Source organism: Fukomys damarensis, unplaced genomic scaffold (genome assembly GCF_012274545.1).
Source record: "Fukomys damarensis isolate Sample0158 unplaced genomic scaffold, DMR_v1.0_HiC HiC_scaffold_29, whole genome shotgun sequence".
NCBI lineage: Eukaryota > Metazoa > Chordata > Mammalia > Rodentia > Bathyergidae > Fukomys > Fukomys damarensis.
The window spans coordinates 7,927,753-7,950,536 of NW_022900941.1; the positions used below are offsets into that span (position 1 = coordinate 7,927,753).

Below are 22,784 nucleotides of genomic sequence, written 5' to 3' on the forward strand. Positions count from 1 at the left end.
AAAAAAAAAAAAAAAAGAATTACTGTATTGAATTACAAATAAAGAATATAAAACCATATATTTACTTTTTTTTTTTTTTTGGTACTAGGGATTGAACTCAGGACCTTGCGCTTACAAGGCAGGCAGCAGAACTACTGAGATAAATCCCGGCCCCAGCAGTTCATTTTTGAAATTTTTTTTTCGTAAATATAGATTAAAGTTTGTGTAGTTGACTGAAATAAAAAATATTTTAAAAATATTTTTTAAAGCAAAGCTATAACCAATTGAAGTGGTGATATATTTAAATTTAAATTCATTCATTTCCATTTTATTTCATCTAGTCGAGTAGAATTAAAGAGATTGTGTGAGATCTTCACCCGAATGTTTGCTGACCCTCATAGCAAGGTAAGTCTGGAATCATGCCTCACTTGTATTCATATCTGCATGTCTGCATGTCTGTGTATATACTATTTAAGAATGAGCAATAATTCCCATTAGTGCAGTTTTAGCCTTACCAATTTTACTTCTGTTTCAGCAATAGTATATATATGTTACATCTTTTAAAAAGTGAATTCTTGGGAACTTAAATGTCTCTTAAATATACTTTAAGTAAGAGTCATCATGGAGAGATAATCAAATGTCATTCGTTCATTATTCATTCATTCAACAAATTTTTTTGCATGCCTTCTCTTAGCCAAACAATGGGATGGTTTTATAATTAAGATCTGTAGTATGTTTTTGAAGTTACAGTAGTGAAGAAAATATGCATGTAATTATTTTTGTATCCCATGTAGTTTGTCATAGGACATGTAGAAACATGGAAGGATTTATTTAATGGGTTTATTAAAAAACAAGGTTGTTATTTCTCCAAATAGAATTTTGCTGTTTGCAAGAACTTGCTGAATGGTGGTTGCTTGCTGATGTCTCCACCTCCTAAGGCCAAAGGGAGCATCAAGTTTGAGGACTTAACTTTTTAGCAAAAGTTCTGCAGAGGAGGAAATACCCATGAGTGCAGGACAAAGTCCTTTCTAAGGCTTGTGCTGAGAGAGGACCTTTTTACAAATGTCACTTAGACTCTAGATTTTTAATACCTAACCCTTGTTTGGGAAGAAGCCTTTAAAGGCTATTGGATGCATTTAGCAGAAGGGAATGAAGAGAAGATGTAGGGGAACTTAAAAGGTAGCTAAGGGACAGAAACTAAAGTGTAGAAATTTCAAATCAGACGCAAATCTTAAGTGCTAACATGCAGGATTAGCTATGTTATAGTACTGTTTTTTAATAAACATGGTCTTTTCCAAGTTCTGCTGAGAAAAAGAACCATGTGATGACCAAAGAGTCCAGCCAGTTATTAATCATCTTCCTTCTTTTTCTATCTTTGCTTCCTTATAAGAATTGTCATTAAAGTAGCAAACATCCACCCACCCATCCATCTATCCATACATCCATCCATCCAGTCCTCCAGCACTTACTGAGTATGTGCCATGAGCTGAGGACATAGAAAACAAGATAGGGTCCCTGCCTTTTGAATCACCCATAAGATAGAATGGGATGAATGCATAGTAGCTCTCCACCCCCATATCCCCTGCACAGTTTTCACTGTACCAGTCTCGAAGCATGTCTTAAAATTTCTATTAAGACTTTCACAGAAAGAATAAATTTAACAATATTAATAAAATCCAAAAAAGATGGAGTTTAAAGGCCACATAGCTATCCAAAGATATAATCAAGACTTTATTCTTAACCATAGTGTTAAAAGCAATAAGATTTAAAGCATAAGCATTTGTAAGCAATATACCATAAGGGATATTTAGATGGTTTTGGGCATTGATTAAATTTCTGTTACCTGTTACCTCTAGATTGCTAATTCAGAAGCAGAATGTGAGGATAAAGAAGGAAATTTGTTTCCATCAGAAGGCTCTTGTCCAGTGAGTTTGGAGGTCTCGGTTTAGTCAATACTTGGTCACTTCCTGTGAGCTAAGCCAGAAACCCCACAGCCAGGACTCACTGACTTTTTTCCTGAGCTGTCTCACCACAGCCCCCTCGTGGTGAACAGTTACTTGTGACCAGTGGGCTGTCCCAGTAAATCAAGTTCATTAACAAAGAAGGAAACCCAATGGTACTTACCACCCTGAAATTTTTTTCAGAGACGTTCCATTGTGTACTCTTTCACCTTAAATAGCAGCCGTAATTTTACATCAGCATGAGAATTATATGAATTGTCAGAATCTTTTATTATAATCTTTTATTATTTCATAATATCTGAAATCGGCATACATCAGAAAGCTGACTTAAAGGCAATAGCTGTACAGTAATGAATAGGATCTTCCTTGTGTTTCACCCTATAATAGTATTTTTTTTAACATGAGATGAGAAAAAATAATAGAGAAGAATTAGGACAATTGAGAGTCTGTCTCTCTGTTTCTGTCTCTGCCTATCTTCCTCTCTCTCTCTCTCTCTCTCTCTCTCTCTCTACCCCACCTCCAGGATTTAAATTAGAAAAGTTCATTTCTCTCTGTTGACCCTTACAGGCTTATATTGAGGGAGGAGAGAATATTTTATCAGTTTGTAGCTTTTTCAGGATTTTTGAAGAAATTGCAAGAAAATGGTATCCATTCCTTATGAACTAACATAGAATTTGTTTTGTTGCATGGCCTGGTTTGCGGTGGAATTCACAACAGAGAGTAAGTGACAACCCTTTTCCTTTCTCTGTGTTTCACAATGCATTTGCCTCTGTGACATGAATGATCATTGATGTTGTGAACCAACCTGAGTGACAAGAGTCTGGGTGAAACGAGCATGGATGTTTTTAATGTTTTCTGTAATATGGTGGAGATCAAATTGAATTTATGATATGTTTGGTTTTCGTTTGCATCTAGGTGTTCAGTATGTTTTTGGAAACTCTTGTGGATTTTATAATAATTCACAAGGATGACTTGCAAGACTGGCTTTTTGTTCTTCTCACACAATTACTTAAGAAAATGGGAGCAGATTTACTTGGATCTGTGCAAGCAAAAGTTCAGAAGGCTCTAGATGTCACAAGGTAAGTGTTTACAGGCTCAACCGTTTTGATGTTGCACGATTTTTGTCCTGCTTTCTTGCCATTGGTTCTGTTACTCAGAGTCCTTGCCACCCGCTCCAGTCACTCTCTTGCTCAGGTTTCACGTTCTCTTGTGGACATATTTGTTGGCGTGTCTCACTAATGTGGGAGAGGAAACACCTGTCTTCCTTGAATTGGTATTATCTTTGTGGATTCCTGAGATAAATATAAAGACAAATGTAAAGCTTTGGAAATTGATTCTCTGTGGCACTATGTGTAACACTCACAACTTTTCTGTCCTGTCTGGCTTGCTGGGCTAACGGTAGCAGTGCTGCTCTGCCATTGCTCCCATGTGTGCCACTCATACATGATTCTGGTTGCCATATATTCGTTTCTTCTTTAACTCACTGATGCCAACAGGTTTTTGCTTCTTTTTTTTTTTTTTTTGAGGGGTGGAGTCAGTCCCTGACCCTGTCAACTTAAATAGTTTTTATGCTGCTGAATACTGTTGTCCAAGTGGATTTTCTTTGGATTTTTAATGAACTCAGAGTAGCATAACTACACTTATAATAAGGTTTTTAGACTTCACTCTCCCTTTGAATCAGTAGGGACCATTACCATACACTAGTGTATGGGTGGGTTTGTGGAAATGTGACTAAGGATTGCCTGGGGGCTATGGCATTGCATAAGGGCTGTGTTGCGGCTGATATTTATAAATGAGCGCCAAAAACAGGAGGAGAATTACTGTTGGGCTTGCAAGCTGTAACCACTTGTGAGCGTATTGAGATGTGGGAGCCATTACTGCAAGAAAAGTTCAGAAATAGGAATTGGGAAATGCATTTGCAGATTTAATGGTGTTTTGTTGTTTGTTGGTTTTTACTCTGTGTCTTAGTTACTTTTCTTGTTGCTGAGTCAAAATGCCCAACACCCAACATTAAAGGAGGAAAGGTTCATTTCAGCTCACAAGTCTGTAGAGGTTTTGAGCCATAGGCAGCTGGCTCCAGAGCAGAAGGGAATTGTAAAAATAGTCCATGGTAAAGCAGCAAAGTAGCAGGAAGCAGCAGCACCAAGCCACAAGGCAGAAGCCTGTCTCTTTTATCCCTTCCAGGCTACCTAGCTTTTGGGTGGTGCTGCCCACACCCAGGGTGGCCCTTCCCGTTATTCATACTCAGAATTATGCTTAACCAATCACTAAACTGATTAATAATTACACACCCGTAATCCTAGCATTGCACGGTTTAATCCCAGCATCACACACTGTAGAACCAGCTACCTCTGAAAAGCCCCACCAATGACAGCATGAGGCTTTGGGGGGACATCTAAATATAAATATAAATCGTAATGCTCTGTACTGGCCAAATAAAATGTGTGATCCAGAGTTAGATCACTTAATTTGTGTGAATTTATGAATGACATAATCCATTTCAGATTTTTAGGGATGGTGGATATAATGACAGTATACTCCTTAATTGTGATGAGTAAGGAATACAGATGTGAGCTATTAGTTTTTTTAGTTCCTCTTTTTTTTCTCTCTTTTAAGAATCTCAGTCTCAGTAGATTTGGTCTGAGTGCCTAAGGCATTTTTGATTTTCTTATTCCAGCTGAAGTGTATAGCTGCATTATAAACTCAGTCATGGATTACATGCTGGGGCTTTTGGTAATGGTTGAGAGTTTCTCCACAGGTTCTCAGCCTGGCTGTTAATCTGCCTCAGTTTCCTTGCCTCTTGCGATGCCTAACAACAGGTACATTTTCCGGTTCAACACACCAGTTACTGACTTGTGTTCCCCATCCACCCCTTGCTGCAGAAATAGGGAGTAATGTTTTGTGGGTGGTGTGTTAGCCCAGTCACTTATAGTGTGCATACTCCAGCGTACTGTGTTTTCAGAAGTAGTCATCGAAGCTTCCAGCATACACATAGCTGTAGCAGAAAAGAATGCTGTTGGGTCAAATTTACTTTTTATTAATAATTATAATGATAACTCTGGTACATATTATGTGCCACATTATAAAACTTTCTATTTTTCTTGTATTATATCTTTTAATTTTTGCATCAGTCCTGTGATAATTGATATTATTGCTTCATTTTATAGATTCAAACCTACATCCATTTTAATTTATTGTGCTTCTGTAAATTAACAAAACTCTCTTAAGAGATTGCAAAGAAAGTAATACAGTTACTCAGCCTTAATTGTAACAAATACTTGGGTTGCTTTATTTTTCCCTTTAATGTAGAATTAAGTTATATCAGCATTGTCCACATAGGGTTCCATTAGGCAATTTTAAGCTAATGTTAATAGTGCTGCATTTAAAGGAGAAAGCACTGACTTTGTCTAGCAAGGAGACCCTTAGGACCACTTATTGAGTCAGAGATGTGCAGTGACTATGAGAAGTAGGATTAGTCACAGACGTGAAATGGAGCAAGAGAAGAAACTCTTTGGCCCAGGCTCCTGTGTGTGAGCTGCAGCTGGGTGGAGAATTTCCCACTGTGGAGTGTCACACACCCATTTTTCTGCAGTGCCTATACAAAAGGGAACTGTGCATAGTAACCAGGACAAGGGGAACAGTTAGCTTATGTGGAGTCACCTATAAGTAAGCCCAGTCAGGATATAAAAGTAAGAGAATAAGAAGTGTTTTTCGTGTAAGGAATATTCAAAGGATAGCTGGCGGAGAGAAGCCAGGAGGAATCTTGGCCTTATATCCTTAAGATCATTGCTTAGTCTTAATTTTTAAGGTAGCAACTTGAAGTAACTTTAGTGTGTTTTGGGAGACTTCTTTTTTCTAAATTTTCTACATAAACATGTATGTATTAGTATTTGTAAAAAATGAAAATTACTTTTAAAATACATGAGCAGGCTTTCCCTATATTAATCTATAACAGTATGTTTTTAGTATATAGTTTTACATTCTTTTTTTAACAGATTTCTCTAAAAGCAAGCACTTCTCTTTTTCCTTCAATCTAGGGACTCTTTCCCGTTCGATCAACAATTTAACATTTTGATGAGATTTATTGTGGATCAAACTCAAACTCCAAACCTGAAGGTCAGTAAGTATTTGTCATTGTAATTCCACCCCTACAACTGAAAGTTGCTTGAAATGTACTTCTAAAAATATGTGATTAATATTTAACTCTTATGAATTGAGCTACTGTGAGCCTTCTGTCCTGCTCTTTGTAGACATGTTCCTATTTCTCCTAGCTGAGGGCCTAATAGAGAGATTGCTGGTTAATTGGGTGGACGTGTATAACTTTCTATGAAACTTCGGAATGATTGTACCCTATTATATTCCTGACAGCAGTGGAGAAGAGCTCCAGTCATTCTATATCTTCACGAATATTTGGACATTATTAGTCTTTTACACAATATTTAAATTAGAAAAAGGACATTCTGATATGTTGAGATTGGTATCTTCATGAAATGTTTCTTCCATATTAATATTTTCTAAGATGTGGGAAATCAGACCTATAATAACAAGGTCTTCTTATTATGCAAGGAAGGGAGGATGTATTGGTCATGTTCATTGTCTGTTCTTTGATCATTAACTTTTGTTGGAGTTATAGATGGACCTAATGAATAATAATCTTTCTTTCCTATGATCAAAACCAATTCAAAGTTGGAGATGTTAGGGCAGAACACAAATGTGATTACTGAAAATGCTACATGATGGGTGATGGCTTAGAATATGGGATGACACAATGACAGTTGAACCTGTCTTCCCTGCAGGGATCGGACTGCCCTTCAAGGATCTTGTAGCGTAGATGAGATGTAGGATGTCACTCTATGAGGAAACATAAATCCAAAACAGGAAGTTTTCCTTTCTCTGATGTTTACTTTTCTCTGACTAGCAGTTAAATGTTCTATTCAAGCTGGGCAGCATGGCTGTAATCCAGTTCCTTGGGAGGCTGGGGCAGGAAGATCATAAGGTTGAAATCAGCCTAGGCAACCCAGTGAGACTGTGTCTTTAAAAAATAGAAACAGACTTCAAAGATTTTGGGGACCGGGGATTTAGCTCAGTGGTTCTGCCACCTGCCTTGCAAGTGCAAGGACCCAAATTCGATCCCTGGTATGAAAAAGACAAAAACAAAAACAAAAACAAAAAAACCTTGTCTACAGACTTCTAAGATTTTTTTGTTTTGTTTTGTTTTTTTGAGACATGGTCTCACTATATGGAGTTGAGACTGATCTGGAACTCACTGTGTAGCCCAGGCTGGTCTTGAACTCACAGCGATCCTCCTGCCTCAGCCTCCTGACAGACTTCAAAGATTTATCCAGAGTATTTAATGATTATAATCATTGGGTCTTTCAGGTCAAAGTTGCAATTCTAAAATACATCGAGTCTTTGGCCAGACAGATGGATCCAACAGATTTTGTAAACTCAAGTGAGACCAGGCTTGCTGTTTCTAGAATCATAACATGGACAACAGAACCAAAGAGTTCAGACGTGAGAAAGGTATGTCCAAGAGAACTACAGCATAATTACAGACTATTCCTAAGCATATATTTTTTTAAAATTCATTTAGAAACTTGCAGAGCACCCCAGCCATTTCTTTTTCCTGTGAAACCCAAGCTTTACTATTGCAACTAATACTTCTCTCTCCCACTCTGCCCATTTCCAGTCTTAGAATGAAAGCTTGATAGGTCCATGGTTTTCTCAGGCATCTCTTTTATATATTTTGTAATATGAAAGCACCAGTAGCTTAGGGTCTGTTACGAGGACCCTGTATTAGTTTGTAACATGTGGTTTGAAGCTAGAATTGCAGATCTGAGGCTAGCTAGATATAGGGTGCCTGATTGTAAAATGTATTTGAAAAGTTTGGTAAGATATAACAGATTCTTGACTTTATGAAGTGCAGAAGAAACACTAATTGTATGGCATACTTGGAATGTTCTTTTTGTAGTTGTTATCTTATTGGCTCAAGGAAAATACTACCCAGCTTTCTTCTGAAATAGAATTGTGAGAGGCACTTAACACAGTAGAGCAGAAGCTTACTCTCTTACTAGGTAATAGTCTGCTTCACAAGTGTGTTATACATTTTAATTAATACCTGTAAATGTTTATTCAGTCCCTGACACACTGCAGGCATGCCACAAGCATGAGTTATTGGGTTGCTGTAGCCATTATTTTCATTCTCTTCCTATCGGTGTAATGGCCTACACTTGGATTTGTCATGTAGCTGTGGTTGATTTTTACTTATTTAAAAACTTTGCCTTTCATATTTTTAAAGCCAGATATCTCAGTTCTTCCTTCAGACCAGAAGTCTTCAGTGTTGGTTATTGGAGTATAATCAAGAGCTTGGCATTGTTTTCTTCTCTAATGTCCTCCCTCCACAGCCATCCCCAGTTCTTTGCCCTTAGGGCAGTTGGAAAATTTGAGTCTAAGCAAGGACAAAAGAAGCATTATCCCAGGCAATAGTGTATACACATTTGTGGAGGATGTATACACATTTTTGCCTACCAAGGTTTCAGTATCTTTCAGTGGCAGGAATCCATAGTTTTTTGGTAATTCCTTGGTTCTTACTTAAGTAGGGACATCTCTGTACAAATTATAGTACAGTTCATCTTACTTAGCAGATGCGTCTCTGCATTCTGGGCACCCTCTGGTTTTTTATTTATTATTTTATCTTTGAAGACTTTCACTTGTTTAGCTTTCTGTTATCAGGACTGACTAGTAAAACCTTATTTGATTCCAATAAGCATGTTCAAATATAGGTTATTTTGCCTCATAAACTACCCAGCCACATACTATACCATAGGGCGTGACATTTTAGTTCTTCTTGGAGATAGATTCACTGTTATTTAAATGCCTTGTTTTAAGGTAGCATCCACTAGACATTTGTAAATATGGTTGCTGTTGTAAGTGGCTGCCTTACACAAAGGTTTTTTAGGCATTGTCTGAATGTATGTAGTGCCTAAGTAAATTCAAATACATAGAAATGATTGACATCATAGCTTACCTCAGTCTTGTCTAAGATCTGAAGTTGTTATTTTAAAACTTTAAAAAGTATAACTGGTATCATTCTGATCTATATGAACGCATGCACTAAAGATAAATATCTGTTGACAGTACTATAAGGTTGTTAATAATACTTTGATGTTTATTTTCAGTGTTTAACAGTAGTATGTTAGTGTTTAACAGTAGGTAGAAATTACCTTCTAACTGGAAGAAGCCTTTTGTCTGAAATCTGTCCAATAAATCCTTATGGACCCAACTCGAGAGGATGTTAATTTTATGCAAATAAAATCTCTGAAGCATTTGCAGTTATTATATCATTATACTGTTTCTTTTCTTTTTGGTTTATTTGAGATAGGGTCTTACTGTTAGTTCGGGCTGGCCTTGAACTCACTATGTAGCCCAGGCTAGCCTCGAATTCCCAGCAACGTCCTGCCTCAGCCTCCCAAATAATGGGATTATAGGTGTGCACCACCATACTCAGCTACTGTTTATTTTCTAAATACTAGAAGAAACCTTCAATCTGAAATCTATACAGTAAACCGTTATGGACCCATCTCTGAGAATATGAGTTTTATGCAGGTAATAGTTGAGTTTGCAGACAACATAATTCAGATCATACTTGTGAAACTATGCTTGAAGCATTTTTGACTCAGATTCACTGACTTCGGCATTTTTAGTAATTTTTTTGTTCCCTTCATAGCTCAGTACTTTAGGATGTTTCACCCTATAGAGGGAAAGCTGTTTTTTAAAGATGTTTAAAAACCAAAACACAAACCATTCACCAATGAGGCATGCTTATAAGAATGAGAGGTTTGGATTCATTTTTTTAAGGGTAGGAGTTCTGAGCAGTTGTATGAGTAAACTCTGCAGAGGTTCATTCAAGTTTTCTCAGTGTATCATGGTGTTTTGATTTAAGATAATAGGATTTATTACCCATAAAAAGAAAGTGGATTCTAGTGCTTGGCTTTCCTTTGACTTCTGAGTTTGTGTGTGAGCAAGTCATTTAATCTCCAGCCTTTGTTATCTGCAAAGTGAGAATCATACTGCTTTCCCAGTAGTATTACAATTATAGTAAAGTGTATCAAAGTATAAATAAATAGGGTTTAATATGCTATTGTAGCTCCTCTCACTGTTGACAGGGTTTTGTTGTTACTATTGTTACTTATGAAACAACTGAAGTACCGGAGTTTTTTTGGGAACTGTATGATCTATCAAAGGAAATGCAGTAAAGGCAGTGTAAATTTTAATTGTATGTTTATATTTAGGATTCAGAATGCCTCTGTGTTTGCTTGTCTTCTGTTTTGCTGTACATTCAGTGGGTTGGCAGGAATCTTTCATAGTTATTTGGTAATTCTGTAGCCCTCAAATGTCATTTTAAGACATGTGGGAATGGTGGCACAGCAGAGAAACCTAGGAAGTAAAGCAGTGCTGTTGGCTAGAGCAGGGAAATATACAAATGGCCTGAAAAGTGTGAAATTTCTACATTTTTTAAAAGTCTCTAATTCTAGGGGCAGTATGGTCTAAACTAAAAGTTAAGTACTCCATCACCAAATGTGATTTGACTCTGATCTATGACTGCAGTCCCTTTCCAGGCCCATCTGATTGTCTGATCGTGTAGAGCAGGAATATTCTTGCTTCCAGGGAGGGCTGTAATGACTGAGTACAGGGCCTAGCAAATGATTGAGAGTTCTCGGGTTCTTATCCTGCCTTTTGATTTTATGTACCTTAGTGATTTTGTATAAGAAGCCATATACTCTTTCAGCTAACAGGCAGCGTTGGCCTTGGCTAAGCGCTCCCTGCTTCTCTCTGACCCAGTCCTCCCCTCTCCTGTTGCCAGTCCCCGCTTCAGCGTAGTCGTGTAGGTGAGGATGTCCCCACTAGGTCAGCTCCCACCTGCTCTGGGCCTGGAGGAGGAAACTTGGAAGAAAATTGTAAACAGGTAGATTGGAAACTGTCTATTAATTTCAAACAATATACCTCACCATTTGCATTGTGTATTATTAATACCAGTTACCCTTTGGAAGACACTGGCAAGAATTTGAAGAGACCTGGAATTAGTATAATATTGTGTGAGCATGTGTGTGCCTGCGTCAGTGTTGGTGTTATGGCATGTTTCATGATGACCCACCTTCCAGTGGAGTAGTCATGTTGAGTATAGCTCTCTTCCATGTTTTCATGGAAGAGTGAAAAGGAGAGATGTCTGAAGGTTTGAAAACACCTTCTGTTTGGTGATTCTTTGAAGCAATTTTAACAGCAGCCTCTGAATGGAGTAGTAAAACTTGTTTAGTAAATTAGAAAACTCTTTGACTTTCCTTCCAAATTAACATCAACACTGAAGCGTTTGTCAGAGCTGTAATAACATTTCTGTTTTCTGGGAAGAATTTCCTTGTACTGAAAGGTTTGCAGTATTCAAGGCTATTGCTGGCCCTGTGAGATCTTGTCAGACAGTACCTGTGACATTTTGAGAACTTTTTATTCTACTCTCCCACCCTCAAATTCTTCTATTAGGGTGTAAAAATAATTCCTTTTTTAATTCATCCAGTTGCCATTTGACCCTTAATTTCCCCTAGAGTTGTTCCCTTAGAAAAAGTCAGGGGCACTCTGAAGTTCTTGTCTGGCTGGAGCATGCCTGGATGCTCTGGCAGGGGCATGCCTGGATGGAGACAATATCACAGAGTTACAGACTGTGCGGTGGCATACTCTGTACTTTGAGTCATTAGTGAGCATAACCTGTTCCCCAGGCTTTCAGAAATACATCTCTCCAAACAGCTTCATATTGGGAATTCTGTTAATGAGATCATACTGGTGGTAATGATAGCTATAACCCAGCTTTCCTCTTTGCTCAGAATCTTGGGTTTTGATTTCTCATTAACTAAGAGGGTATTGGATAAGATAAGATGTTTTAGAACCATAACAGTCTAATACCTTGTGAAGCTCTAGTGTAAAATACTTTAAGAACATGCTTAAATGAAACTTTGAGTTTCTGGAGACTCGATCTCATTAGGAGAATATTTTACTTTGAAAGCAGTTTAAGGCCAAAGAGTAAACCTGAAAAACTTTGTAAGATTACTTATGCTTTATATTTTGGAAAATGTAAAAACATCACATATATGTGTAAAATACACATATGCACGCACACACAAATACAAACACATCTGTCTACCTAGTTACAGATTCAGAATTCCATGTGTTTTTGTTTGATCTGTTTAAATTTAAAGTCAACTTTGAGATTTTTTAGAAAAAGCTGTGGAGTGCATTTTCCTCTCCCCTGTGAGTATGTGGCATTAATGTTATGTACTCATGATTGCACCATTTCCAGCTCTGCTGTCTTGCAGCCCTCCTCTTCCTAAAAGATTCTACTGATTTGTTTATAATTGGCTTTATGAAAAACCTCAGGTTAATTTACAGCATTAGGTAACATCATTCTGAGAATAAATATGGCCTCTTAAAGACAGTGGCACATTACACACAAAAATATACTGATCAAGAATGCAGTGGTAAATTTCATAATTTCCAGATACCAATCCACAGAACCTAAGTGCCTATCCTTTCTTATTACATTGACAACATGGATGTTTTACCCTGCTAACATGCCAGTCTGCTGCTTTCTTTTGCAGTGCAGTTTTTCTTGCATGTGTGTTTTTTTTTCTAATATCTAATGACTTTTTAAACACATAGGTTTCTTTGCATGCTTTTTTGGAATATGTTATATTATACAGTAATACAAACCATGTTGATAGTACATTAAATTGGTTGTGAAATAGAATCCTTTAGATGATTTATTAAAAATGTTTAATAAGTAAATACAGAAAAATATGTTAATGCAATCAGTGATAGTGCTTTTGCCTGTGTGATGAAAGAATGCTAGCCACTTGTGATTTAATTTGGGTGGAAAGGCTATTATTGACTATATTTGGAGAGCAAGGAAAAAATAATGTGCTTTTGCCCAGTGCTTTGCTTTATAGAATGCTCTTCAAATGTTGTTAATTTTTAATTCCATAAAAACAGTAGTATACCGATACTTTTCAGTTTGGGTCTTTGAGGTTTGTTTTTTGTTTTTTTTTTTCCCTTCTCCAGGCACTAAAATAGTATATTTGTTTTACTAGGCCTAGAATTTATTTTAACATTGTAAAAGTATTCAGATGTTTTCTGACATTTATTTTCAAAGAAATTCTCAGCAAGCACATTTTTATGTAATATTTCCATGTCATGGAAAAAATATTTCAAGTAATTATTGCAAACCTAAAAATTAGTCTGAATAGACTATGCTTCCAGTAAAAATGAAAAAGAAATGATTGTATTCAGTTTTTTAATGTCTTTGCCTTTCTCTTAACTTTGAGAAATTAATAAGAAACGCCAATTGGATGGGATTGGGCGTGTTCAGGGTGGTGTGGCCGTAGACAGAGATGCCAACTGGTATTTACTAAAATTGTATTTTGGCTTAGCTCCTATAAATCAAAACCCTTGTACAGTAATTAATTCCGCAGGCATTGCTTTTTAAGCAAAGATTGCCTTCTCTTAAGGCAGTGGTGTAGCAAGCACATTGCCTTCTGGAAAGCCTCGTTTCACTTGGCCACCCTTCTTTCAGCTGATTGCTTTCCCCACCTGCTGCCACCCTCACAAGTACTCATGCAGTGTGTTGTCTCAGTTAGAAAAGAGGGTAGAAGGAGAAGTTTTTAATGTATACCATCTGATGGCCAGTTTGCTTCCCACAAGTCTGTCTCAGTTTGTTGGCATAAAAGTAGGAAGGTGCCATCAAAGTTGGATGGTATAGTTAAACTTTAATTTTTGAGTATTTTTCAGTTGAGAAGAGTGAAGTTGAGGTAAAGAAGTGTCTTGGGAGCTTGAACAGAAACTTCTTTCCAGGCTGCCCTGGGAACCCTATCCAGTTCTGACTTCTTAGAGTACCAACAATCTTAAGCTTCTTACATTTTTTTTTTAACTGATTTATCAACTTTTACTGCCAAACAAGGGAACGTTACAGGAATTTATTAATGTGCTATGGAAATCCAGAGCTACAGCATTAAAATGGATCCAGGTTTGTTTTTCAGAATGAAATTAGACTATTTGTAGCTCATGGTATTTTCCCCAGATTTTACTTATTTAAAAAGGTTTTCTTTTAAAAACTATGTTCATGAACATTTTCACCAAAATGTGTTCCTATGTATATCATATAAATTAATCACAGTTTCTTTTTCCAGGCAGCACAGATTGTGCTGATCTCTCTGTTTGAATTGAACACTCCTGAATTTACCATGTTACTTGGTGCCTTGCCGAAAACATTTCAGGATGGTGCCACCAAACTTCTGCATAACCACCTCAAGAACTCTAGTAACACCAGTGTGGTGAGTTTGAGTTCATGCTGATGGTGACCTCAGTGTGACCCTTATTTAGACTCTGACTAATAGGCCAGCCAGCTATCTTGTCCTAACAGCATTCCCATGGGTAAATGAGCCTGGTATTTTATATGGCCTTTTTTGTACAGTAGGTTGTTCAGTCAGTTAAATTTTTACTAATATTTTGTCATTATTCACTCATCATCGAGTCTGTTTTTTTAATACTCTAAATATTCAAATATCAATGTACATAGCATGGCTGACATTGTTTTTCAACTAGGAATGTTTGTGTGATGTCCACGTTTGATTTACATGCTCTTAAACTGGACCTTATGATTCCAAAGAGGGAGAAATGAAAAGCCATTGTGGGCAGAGTTTGCCCATTTGTCTACATGTGGGATAAAAGACCCAGGGAAGAGGGGGGTTGTATTCTGTAGAAAACTCTTAAATGACTGCTCTGCCTTTGCCCCAGGGATCTCCAAGCAATACAATTGGCCGAACACCCTCCCGACACCCCAGCAGCAGGACTAGCCCTCTGACCTCACCCACCAACTGTTCCCATGGCGGGCTATCTCCAAGGTAAGCTCGCTTCTACAGAAATGTAGAAACTGAAGCTTCCCAATGTGCAGCCTATTTCTAGATTTTTAGACTCTGCTTGTTACCAGTGAGTAATATGGCTTCTAGTCCTCACTCCAGTTATATCTGTCATCTTGGGCAAAAGGATTAATTCGTATAGTAAAGTGAAGCAGTGTGTGCTTAGTTTCCTCTGTGTTTCTATTTCTAAACACTCTCTAGTATCTTCTAAGTTTCAAAATGAGATGTCACATTTTGCATAAAGCCCATGAGAGAACTCATCTGTTCTCCAAACGATGGGAAAACCTGAAGGTATTTGTTTAATCATCTGCTAAACTCTTTATAGTGAGTCTGCACCAAGTCTTGAGTAATTCTCCAACCAGGTGGCCATTCCAAGTATAGCAGCTCTTACATTTGATACAAAATTCTGCTTTTGAGGTCTGTGATTTAGAATGTCAGGATTAAATTAGATTAGCATATTCAGACTCTTTTGACCATGCATCATTGACCTTAATCTGGGCAGTGACCTCGGACGAGAAAATGCTAGCTGGATGGTGTATTCAACAGGATTGGGTGAGGGAATATATTAAATACAGGACACATAATTTATAAGGTTATTTTTTGATAATTACCCAAAGAGTCAAATGCAAAGAGTGCAAGAGATTAACCACACACTAGAAGCCCAAAATATTCAGCTGAGGTCCTGGATCCCAGCAGTTTCCCACACAAGTCCAGCTAAAGGCTTAGAGTCCTAAGCAGTGTCCTCCTCAAGTCCAGCCAGTGGCCTAGAGTATAGTGATGCCTCATGCTTGTCCACTGAGGATCTGCACCTGGAAGGCCCAAGGCCAATGATGGAAGTCAGAAAAATCTATGTTTATGAGATGAAGGATCTGTGCCACCACGCTGAGGGATCCACGGTGGAGCCAGGAAGTGATGCTCATGGTAAAGGTCAGAGCTCCTCTGATAAAAGCAGCAGCCCATTCTCAGCAACAGCGAGGTTTTGAGCGCCTCTTCCGAGGGGAACAGCCTAATTCGCATCAGGAAAACCATCTGCAACAAGCTTCTCCTAGAAAATCAACAGGCCGAGATCTTCCCCTCCAGTTCTCTTTTTATGCTATTGGTAACAATCTTTAGGTGGATCCTCCACGCCCAGACCACACTGATTCAGTTCAGCTGGGTGTTACAAGTTGACCATTAGTCAGTCCTCTACACCAGGTGTGCTGGCACATGCCTGTAATCCCAGTACTTGGGAGGCTGAGGCAGGAGGATAGCTAGGAGTTAAAGGCCAGCCAGAACTACATAGCAAGGCCCTGTCTCAAAATATAAGAGAAAATGCTTTGTCTCAGGTGGTGCTCTAGAATAGCCCTCCTCCCTCCAGTCAAAGTCTTTAGAGTCTGCATAGTGACTCCCTCGCCGGAGTGGAGTTCCTCCCAGCCTGGTTTCTGGAGTAGTGGCCAGAATAGGCTGTGTTTTGTCTACAAGGAGTCCCAGATCTTTGGGCTTACTAATAATGACAACCAGGAAGTTTTGTCCTGTGGGTGACTGACACTAAGCTTCTAAAATGAAATGAAAATATTCCAGGAAAGCCATGTTCCCTTTAAGGGTTAACCTTTTTAGTATGAAGATAATAAAACATAAGTGCCTTTAAATTTAGGTTTTCTGTCTGGAGTCTCATTCCTCCTTACCACCAAGTTCTGTAAGGTTCTTTATTTATCCTGAATGTATTTTGGAACATACCAAATATATTATACCTTATATTTTTCTCTTAGTGAAACAAAGTATTTTATAAGATACCTGTGGTATCTTACTGTTTCTGCTGCCTTGTGTGCAGTTGGACAGATGCCCCCCTGTCCCTTGAGTATAGTGAAGTATAATGCTATGTCTCCAGATTTGGTCTGTGTTGCCAGTGATTTCAGCAGGCTATTTTAAGTAGGAATGGAGACCAGAAATCACTAAAACTGGGTCTGACCAGCCCCACAGGTGACTAGGCTTTGGCCAACTTTTTTTTTTAAATGCTAAAGTTTATATTTAAAGTATATGGTTTGTCTTAAATGACCAGGATCCGGTGAAGATTACAAAATTTTAAGGAAAACTGATATTCTCTCGAGCTTGTTGCCTTTGTCTGGATGGGGTATTCCTGCATTATTAACCAGGAAATTGATTCTTCCATGCACAGATCATACATCTTTTAGTTTTTGTATTGGCTGACACATTTTTTAGGTAATAAGCAAAAAGTATTTTATTCTGTGTGGTATTTAAAAAACTGATAGAGGCTGCTAGCAGATTTTGTCCATCAAAGAACTGGCTAGAAATTAATCTTTATAGATTCTCCAAATTGTTAAAAATTTTAATTTATTTTTCCTGGTCACTATTCCTTCTTAATTAGCCTCATCTTAATTTTTACTCTTAGGGTTACAGGTCAGAAGAGATTTACTTTCAGTATTAGAAAATCCAAGTGTGGATTACATATTTTCTTACAGACACAATCTTCTTTAGGAAATTATTTCATTATGTTGGTTCTTTGTTAGAAAAAAAAAAATACCCACTTTCAGTGGTGAATAACCTTACTCAATTTTAGCTCAATAAGAGAAATGATTTTTCACACCCGAAAAACTGTTCAGTAGTGGGGAAAAGTGCCTTGCGTTGTCACGTCACTGTAAGCACACAGAGGATGTGCTTCCTAACAGTAAAGTTGTTAGAGAAATGAATTCTTACTCTCGGTTGGAAACATTTACCACATTCTAAAGAGGTAACAAGTCTGCAGTACAGTCTCAGCACTTTTTCTGAGTTTTTTTTGAGATATGATCATAAAATAATAGCTTTTTATTTGGGGGGCAAGGGCACGGGGAATCAAACTTGGGTCCTTGCACTTGCAAGGCAGGCGACAGAACCACTGAGCTAAATCCCCAACTAACCTTTTATTCTTTAGAGGGAACGTTATTACCAATTACTTGTTTTTAAATGAGTTTTGAGTATCAAAGTGAGTAAGATTTTGTTTTTGTTCACATATTCTGCATTTGGATCACGGTAATAATAATGAATTATTCCCAAATGGCAACTATAAATCTTCACTGGATAGATTTTGTTTTTTTAAAAAATCACTAATGAGGAAGTCATTTTTTATGAACACAATAGTCAAAGATGTCAGTGTGACAACTCATTAATCATTTCTATGTGAGAGAAGAATGCCTGCCTGTTAACAACTAATAAACAAGTACTACTTTATGTAGAGATAGATTTATAAACTAGAGTTCTTTCATTATTGAGCACATATTTATGTTGTAGCCCATTTTACCCAATAATTTTAAAATAAATGAAAAACAAAGTTTTGGGCAATTTCAGAAATTATCTGAAGTTCATTTCCATTGAGAAAGCAAAGTAGCTTGGGGGTCTTTGCAGTCCGCCTTACACTCCTGGCAAACATGTTGCTGAGCAGAATGGCACTACCTCGCGTACCACTGAATCCCCTGGCAACAGAAAGTAGTCTAAGGCAGACTTCACATGCCTTCCATCAGAAAGCCAGTCCTGTAAGCCCAGCACTCAGGAAGCGGAGACAGGAGTATCACCACAAGATCGAGATCAGCCCGGGCTACATAGTAAGTTCAAGGCCAGCCTGGAATACATAACAAGAATGAAAATGAAGTACATTTCTTCCATCAGTGACTCCAGAGTGTGCAGAACCAAAGCAGGAGTTAATGAAGAACCACAGTCAGCTTGTGGGTGTGTCTGCTTGTTCCTCACCCATCAGCACATCCCCAGCTTGGGGTGTCGCTGCCCTCCCTTGAGTCCCCACTCTAACCCAGTGTGTGACTGGAGAGAGAGAGTCTTTAGGTCCTCTGTGCTGCAGTGACCCCTCGTCTTGTTTCCTTATGAAATGGTGGTGCCACCATGCTGGGGATGGGGAGTAGCCACACACAGAAGCACCCACTCTTACAGCTCACTGGGGCAGCAGGGCTGCTCCCTAGGAGCTCAGACGATGCTGAGGACTCTGCCCCAGGTTCTCATGCGATTCTGTAGCCGTTTCAGCCCCTGCTTCCCAGTCTGTTTCTGTCCTTCTGAACACAGCAGTATTAAGAGCTTTCTGTTCCGGACCCAACATGCCTGGCTCAGCTAGTGCCATTTGTGGGATGAAGACAAGCACTCTCATGTCTGGGTGAACATCAGTGATCGTATCAGGTGCTCTAAGTAGAGGCCCCTCCCCAACGTGGACCAGCGGACACTTGCTGCCCCGGCCCGGCAGTGGTGAAGAACATTGCTAGTCTCTGGACACAGCCTCACTGGGCCTCAGCTCAGAGAGCGCCCCAACCACACCAGGGTCCTCTGGTTAGCACGGTGTGGTCTCGTTAATCTTCCTGCTCCTGTCCCTCTTCCTTTTAAGTTGAGGCCCCCTTGCCTTCTTTGCAGAACAACTAAAGAACTAGCTGAACCAGAATATCGAGGCTTCTTGCATGTAAGTGCTTATAACATCCTTCTTGACGCAGGCAGGTGGGCAGACACACAGGTGTCCCACACGCACCCTCATGCTCACTCCTAGACACACTAGCAGTCTCACATGGTTTTTAAGTGGTAAATGCAGCCCATGGTTGAGAGAGAAAAGAATGAAGCAGTCTCATTGAGGACCAAACTGTAAAATGAAATGTGTTCTTTTTCTCTGTGTGGTGAAGTGCTAATTTTGCTCCGGTTAATTTTGATAGAACTTTGTCAAGGACAGAGGAGATTCGAAGACACTTAGAGCACAGCGTCTTCCTCCTCCCCTTCCCTTTGCCTGCTGTGTTTCTGTCTCTGATTTTCCTCTTCTGATCACTGCAGTCGGTTGTGGGGTTGGAGTGCCGATGGGTTATCGAAGCACCCACCTCCCTTTTCTCAGCCTAACTCCATTCCCACCGCTCCCTCCCACAAGACTCTCAGGCGCTCTTACTCTCCCAGGTAACAAGCTACCTGTCTCCCTTGTCTGAGGTGTCACAATATTATTATATTTCCAAGGTCGTCTCAGGTCTCTGGGAAAGCCTCTCAGCTCCTCCAGTGTGGTCCCTGCCTCAGCTTACCCTCACAGGAGTAGAGCCTTGGTGAGAAGTGTGAGCCACTGCTTAATCTTGCCTGAATCTTATGAGCCCAGCTGCTGTTGCGTCACAGGGACAATGACCCTTTCATTCTCTGACCAGACTCATCTCCACCTGCTCTCGTGGGCCTTTGGCCCAGTGCAGCGCTGAGCTTCCACAAGGAGCTTGGCAACTGTGAGAACATGGCAGGTGACAGTGGGAGTGGTCTCCTTAGCATGCTCCTCAGGTGCAGAGACAGTCCACTAAGGGGAGGTGACACCATGCTGTCCTGAGTGCACACACTGCTGGCAGTCCTGCTGGTGCTGTATCATTTCCTTCCTTACATACTGTCACTGACAATAGTGTGCACATGCAGATCAGGCAGGAAGTGTGACAGGTAGGAGCGCTGTTGCACTCGAGAGAGCTGCCCTACCTCCAGAAGGAGAGCTTTGTGTCTCCTCAAAAGTCCCTGCTGTTGGTGCTGCGCGAGGCTCGCTGACACTGGTCACTGTGGTACGGTTTAGATCCTGCAGGGCCTATTTAAGCTCTCTTGGGGGCATAGAGCCCCGTAATTACATGAGCAGAGTGCTGGGCAGTCCAGCCGTCCTGAACTTTCTAAGAGGATTTCGTGTTCTCTGTGATAGGCTAGGGCCAAAAGCAGAACAGTCTTTTTTTACCTTGGAAATGCTTCATAGATAGATTTTGCACTCAAGATTTATATTCCTACTTTTGTATCCTACGAAGCTGAAAACACTAAACAAATCAGCTGGATACTTTAACATCTTCCTTTTGAAGTTAGTATAGCTCCAAAAGTTACTTCCAAAGTACACAGAGAACTCTGGTGAATGTTTCTGGATACACAAAGTTAGGGCAAGCAGATGAGAATGCTGCTGTCTTTAGTGTTAACAAAGCATGGCAGGGTTTTTTTGGTGTTTTCATTTTTTTTTTTTCCCCTTCACTACTGAGGATTGAACCCAGGGCCTTTACACTAGGCTACATCTCTAGCCCTTTTTTATTTTTTACTTTGAGACAGTCTTACTAAGTCACTCACTAAGTTGGCAAGCTGGGCTCAAACTTGTAATCCTCCTGCCTCATCTTCTAGAGTGCTAGGATTACACATGTGTGCTACCATGCCTGGCACTATTTTTGCTTAAGGTTAACCTTGCCTCAGATTGCAGATCAGTTTCCTGACTACAAATCTCAAAACATACGCATTTCCTTACCCAACTTCACACACACCACACCTCACCCCCACTGGTCTCCCCACCTGGTCATAATCCTGCTCTCCAGAGGACAATGCAGCTGAGATTCCCAGAATCCTCTTTCCCATAGCACCTAGGAACAATGTTGAGCTGACTCATTAGTGGATAATACTTCATATGTACTCACAGCTCTGCTGAGCCTCAGAGGGAGAGAGCTGATTAGAGACTTTATTTTGAGGAAACTAGGAGGGAATCTATGTTTGTTTCATTGATTTCATAACAGAACCTATTTCATACCAGTGTCCTTTTACTACACAACGAAAAGCGAGCCTCAGAACACTGTCTTCCTCTCCCCAGTCTCTTTGGACACACCCACCATCCTGTTCTCTGTGTGGAAGGCCCAGGGTTGAATTCGGCGATAGCACTGAGTGACCCCTGACCTTGGGTCAGTGACTGTTGACTGATTCAGTAACTCTCTCTAATTTAAAGAACCCTAAGGAAGCCCTCTGGGATCTAATCAGGGTGTTTACAGGAGATCAGGACCTGGCCTTTACCCTCAAAGATAATGTCCCAAGATTGTTGAGAGCTGGAATGAGTCAGGCTGTGGTGTAGGAGGCAGGAGGAGGGTTACCTAACGGAGCCTCCTCCCAGTTAGCTGCTGGCTCCTTCCTCCTGCTCCCGTTCACTGCTCATCAGGACACAAGACAGCATGTGTGGCCACTCCCTGGTGAGGACATCCACGGAAGGTTCCTCTTTCCCGCTAAAGGGAACGCTCACAGGTGCTTTGAAAAAAAGACAAACAGCCAGAACTTAGAAACAGCAAAGATAGTCACTATCCATTTCCTGTTAGAGAAACAGTTATGTCTCTCACCTGGAGCTTGTAATTGCAGCTTCATACTAAGGAGATACTTCAGAGCTCACATTCATGATCCTACAAGGAGGCACCTCCGGTTTTCTGCATACACGTGCTGCTCCTGATCTGGAAGCTGGAACTGGTTTATCCATTAAAACTGAGGAGGAATATCAACAAGCAGAATCCTTTATTTTACCTTCAAAAGAGGCTATTATAATGATAAAGTTAATTGAACTGAAATATTTTTAGAAAGTTCAGGTTGATAATCATTAGATGAATTATCTGAAAGTCAACATTCTCTGAAGCGACACATGGAAAATAATATTGTGACATCCCTTAAACTGAACGTTCTGCTAGACCGCCTCTCATCCATCCATCATTCTTTCACGTTTTTGGTTTCCTTTTTCTTTTGCATGGACTATACTGTTATTTTTAGTTGTCATGATTCAAAGTATTTGAGGCTTTTTTTTTTTTTCACATCTTACATTTTTTGTTTGTTTGTTTGTTTGAGTCATACTGCTCAGTTTTTATATAAAAGAAGAATATGCTGGCCAGTTGTATAAATGTCTTTGTTCCAACATAGGCTGCTATTGCTATGTTCCTAGGAAAGAGGGGCAGGGCACCTCTGCTCCCCAGCCATGCTTTCTGCACATCCAGGGATGTTGCCTTAGACATGGCCTTGTGACCTGAAAGGAGGTTGAAATCTTGAATTTTGTTGAAGCTTATTATTCTGCCTCCTGTCAGTATATACGTGGAATTTCAGCAGCACGTGAACTCAGGGTTCACATTTCTTTTTGTTTGGTGTCAGAGCCAGT

General features: G+C 39.5%; 1 protein-coding gene across 47 annotated transcripts in view; it reads left to right on the forward strand.

Moving 5' to 3' along the window:
- The window catches only part of Clasp1 (cytoplasmic linker associated protein 1), a 242,023-nt gene that overhangs the window by 195,167 nt on the left and 24,072 nt on the right, over positions 1–22,784 (forward strand). For 26 of the 47 annotated variants that reach the window (XM_033757159.1, XM_033757162.1, XM_033757160.1 and 23 more), the window contains 8 exons: positions 321–384; positions 2,658–2,660; positions 2,856–3,019; positions 5,978–6,056; positions 7,320–7,463; positions 14,168–14,311; positions 14,775–14,881; positions 19,685–19,801. In XM_033757159.1, the coding sequence (XP_033613050.1) occupies positions 321–384; positions 2,658–2,660; positions 2,856–3,019; positions 5,978–6,056; positions 7,320–7,463; positions 14,168–14,311; positions 14,775–14,881; positions 19,685–19,801 (822 nt within the window). The remainder of the gene's footprint in view (positions 1–320; positions 385–2,657; positions 2,661–2,855; positions 3,020–5,977; positions 6,057–7,319; positions 7,464–14,167; positions 14,312–14,774; positions 14,882–19,684; positions 19,802–22,784) is intronic. The other 21 variants (XM_033757172.1, XM_033757173.1, XM_033757175.1 and 18 more) reach the window with 1 other exon arrangement.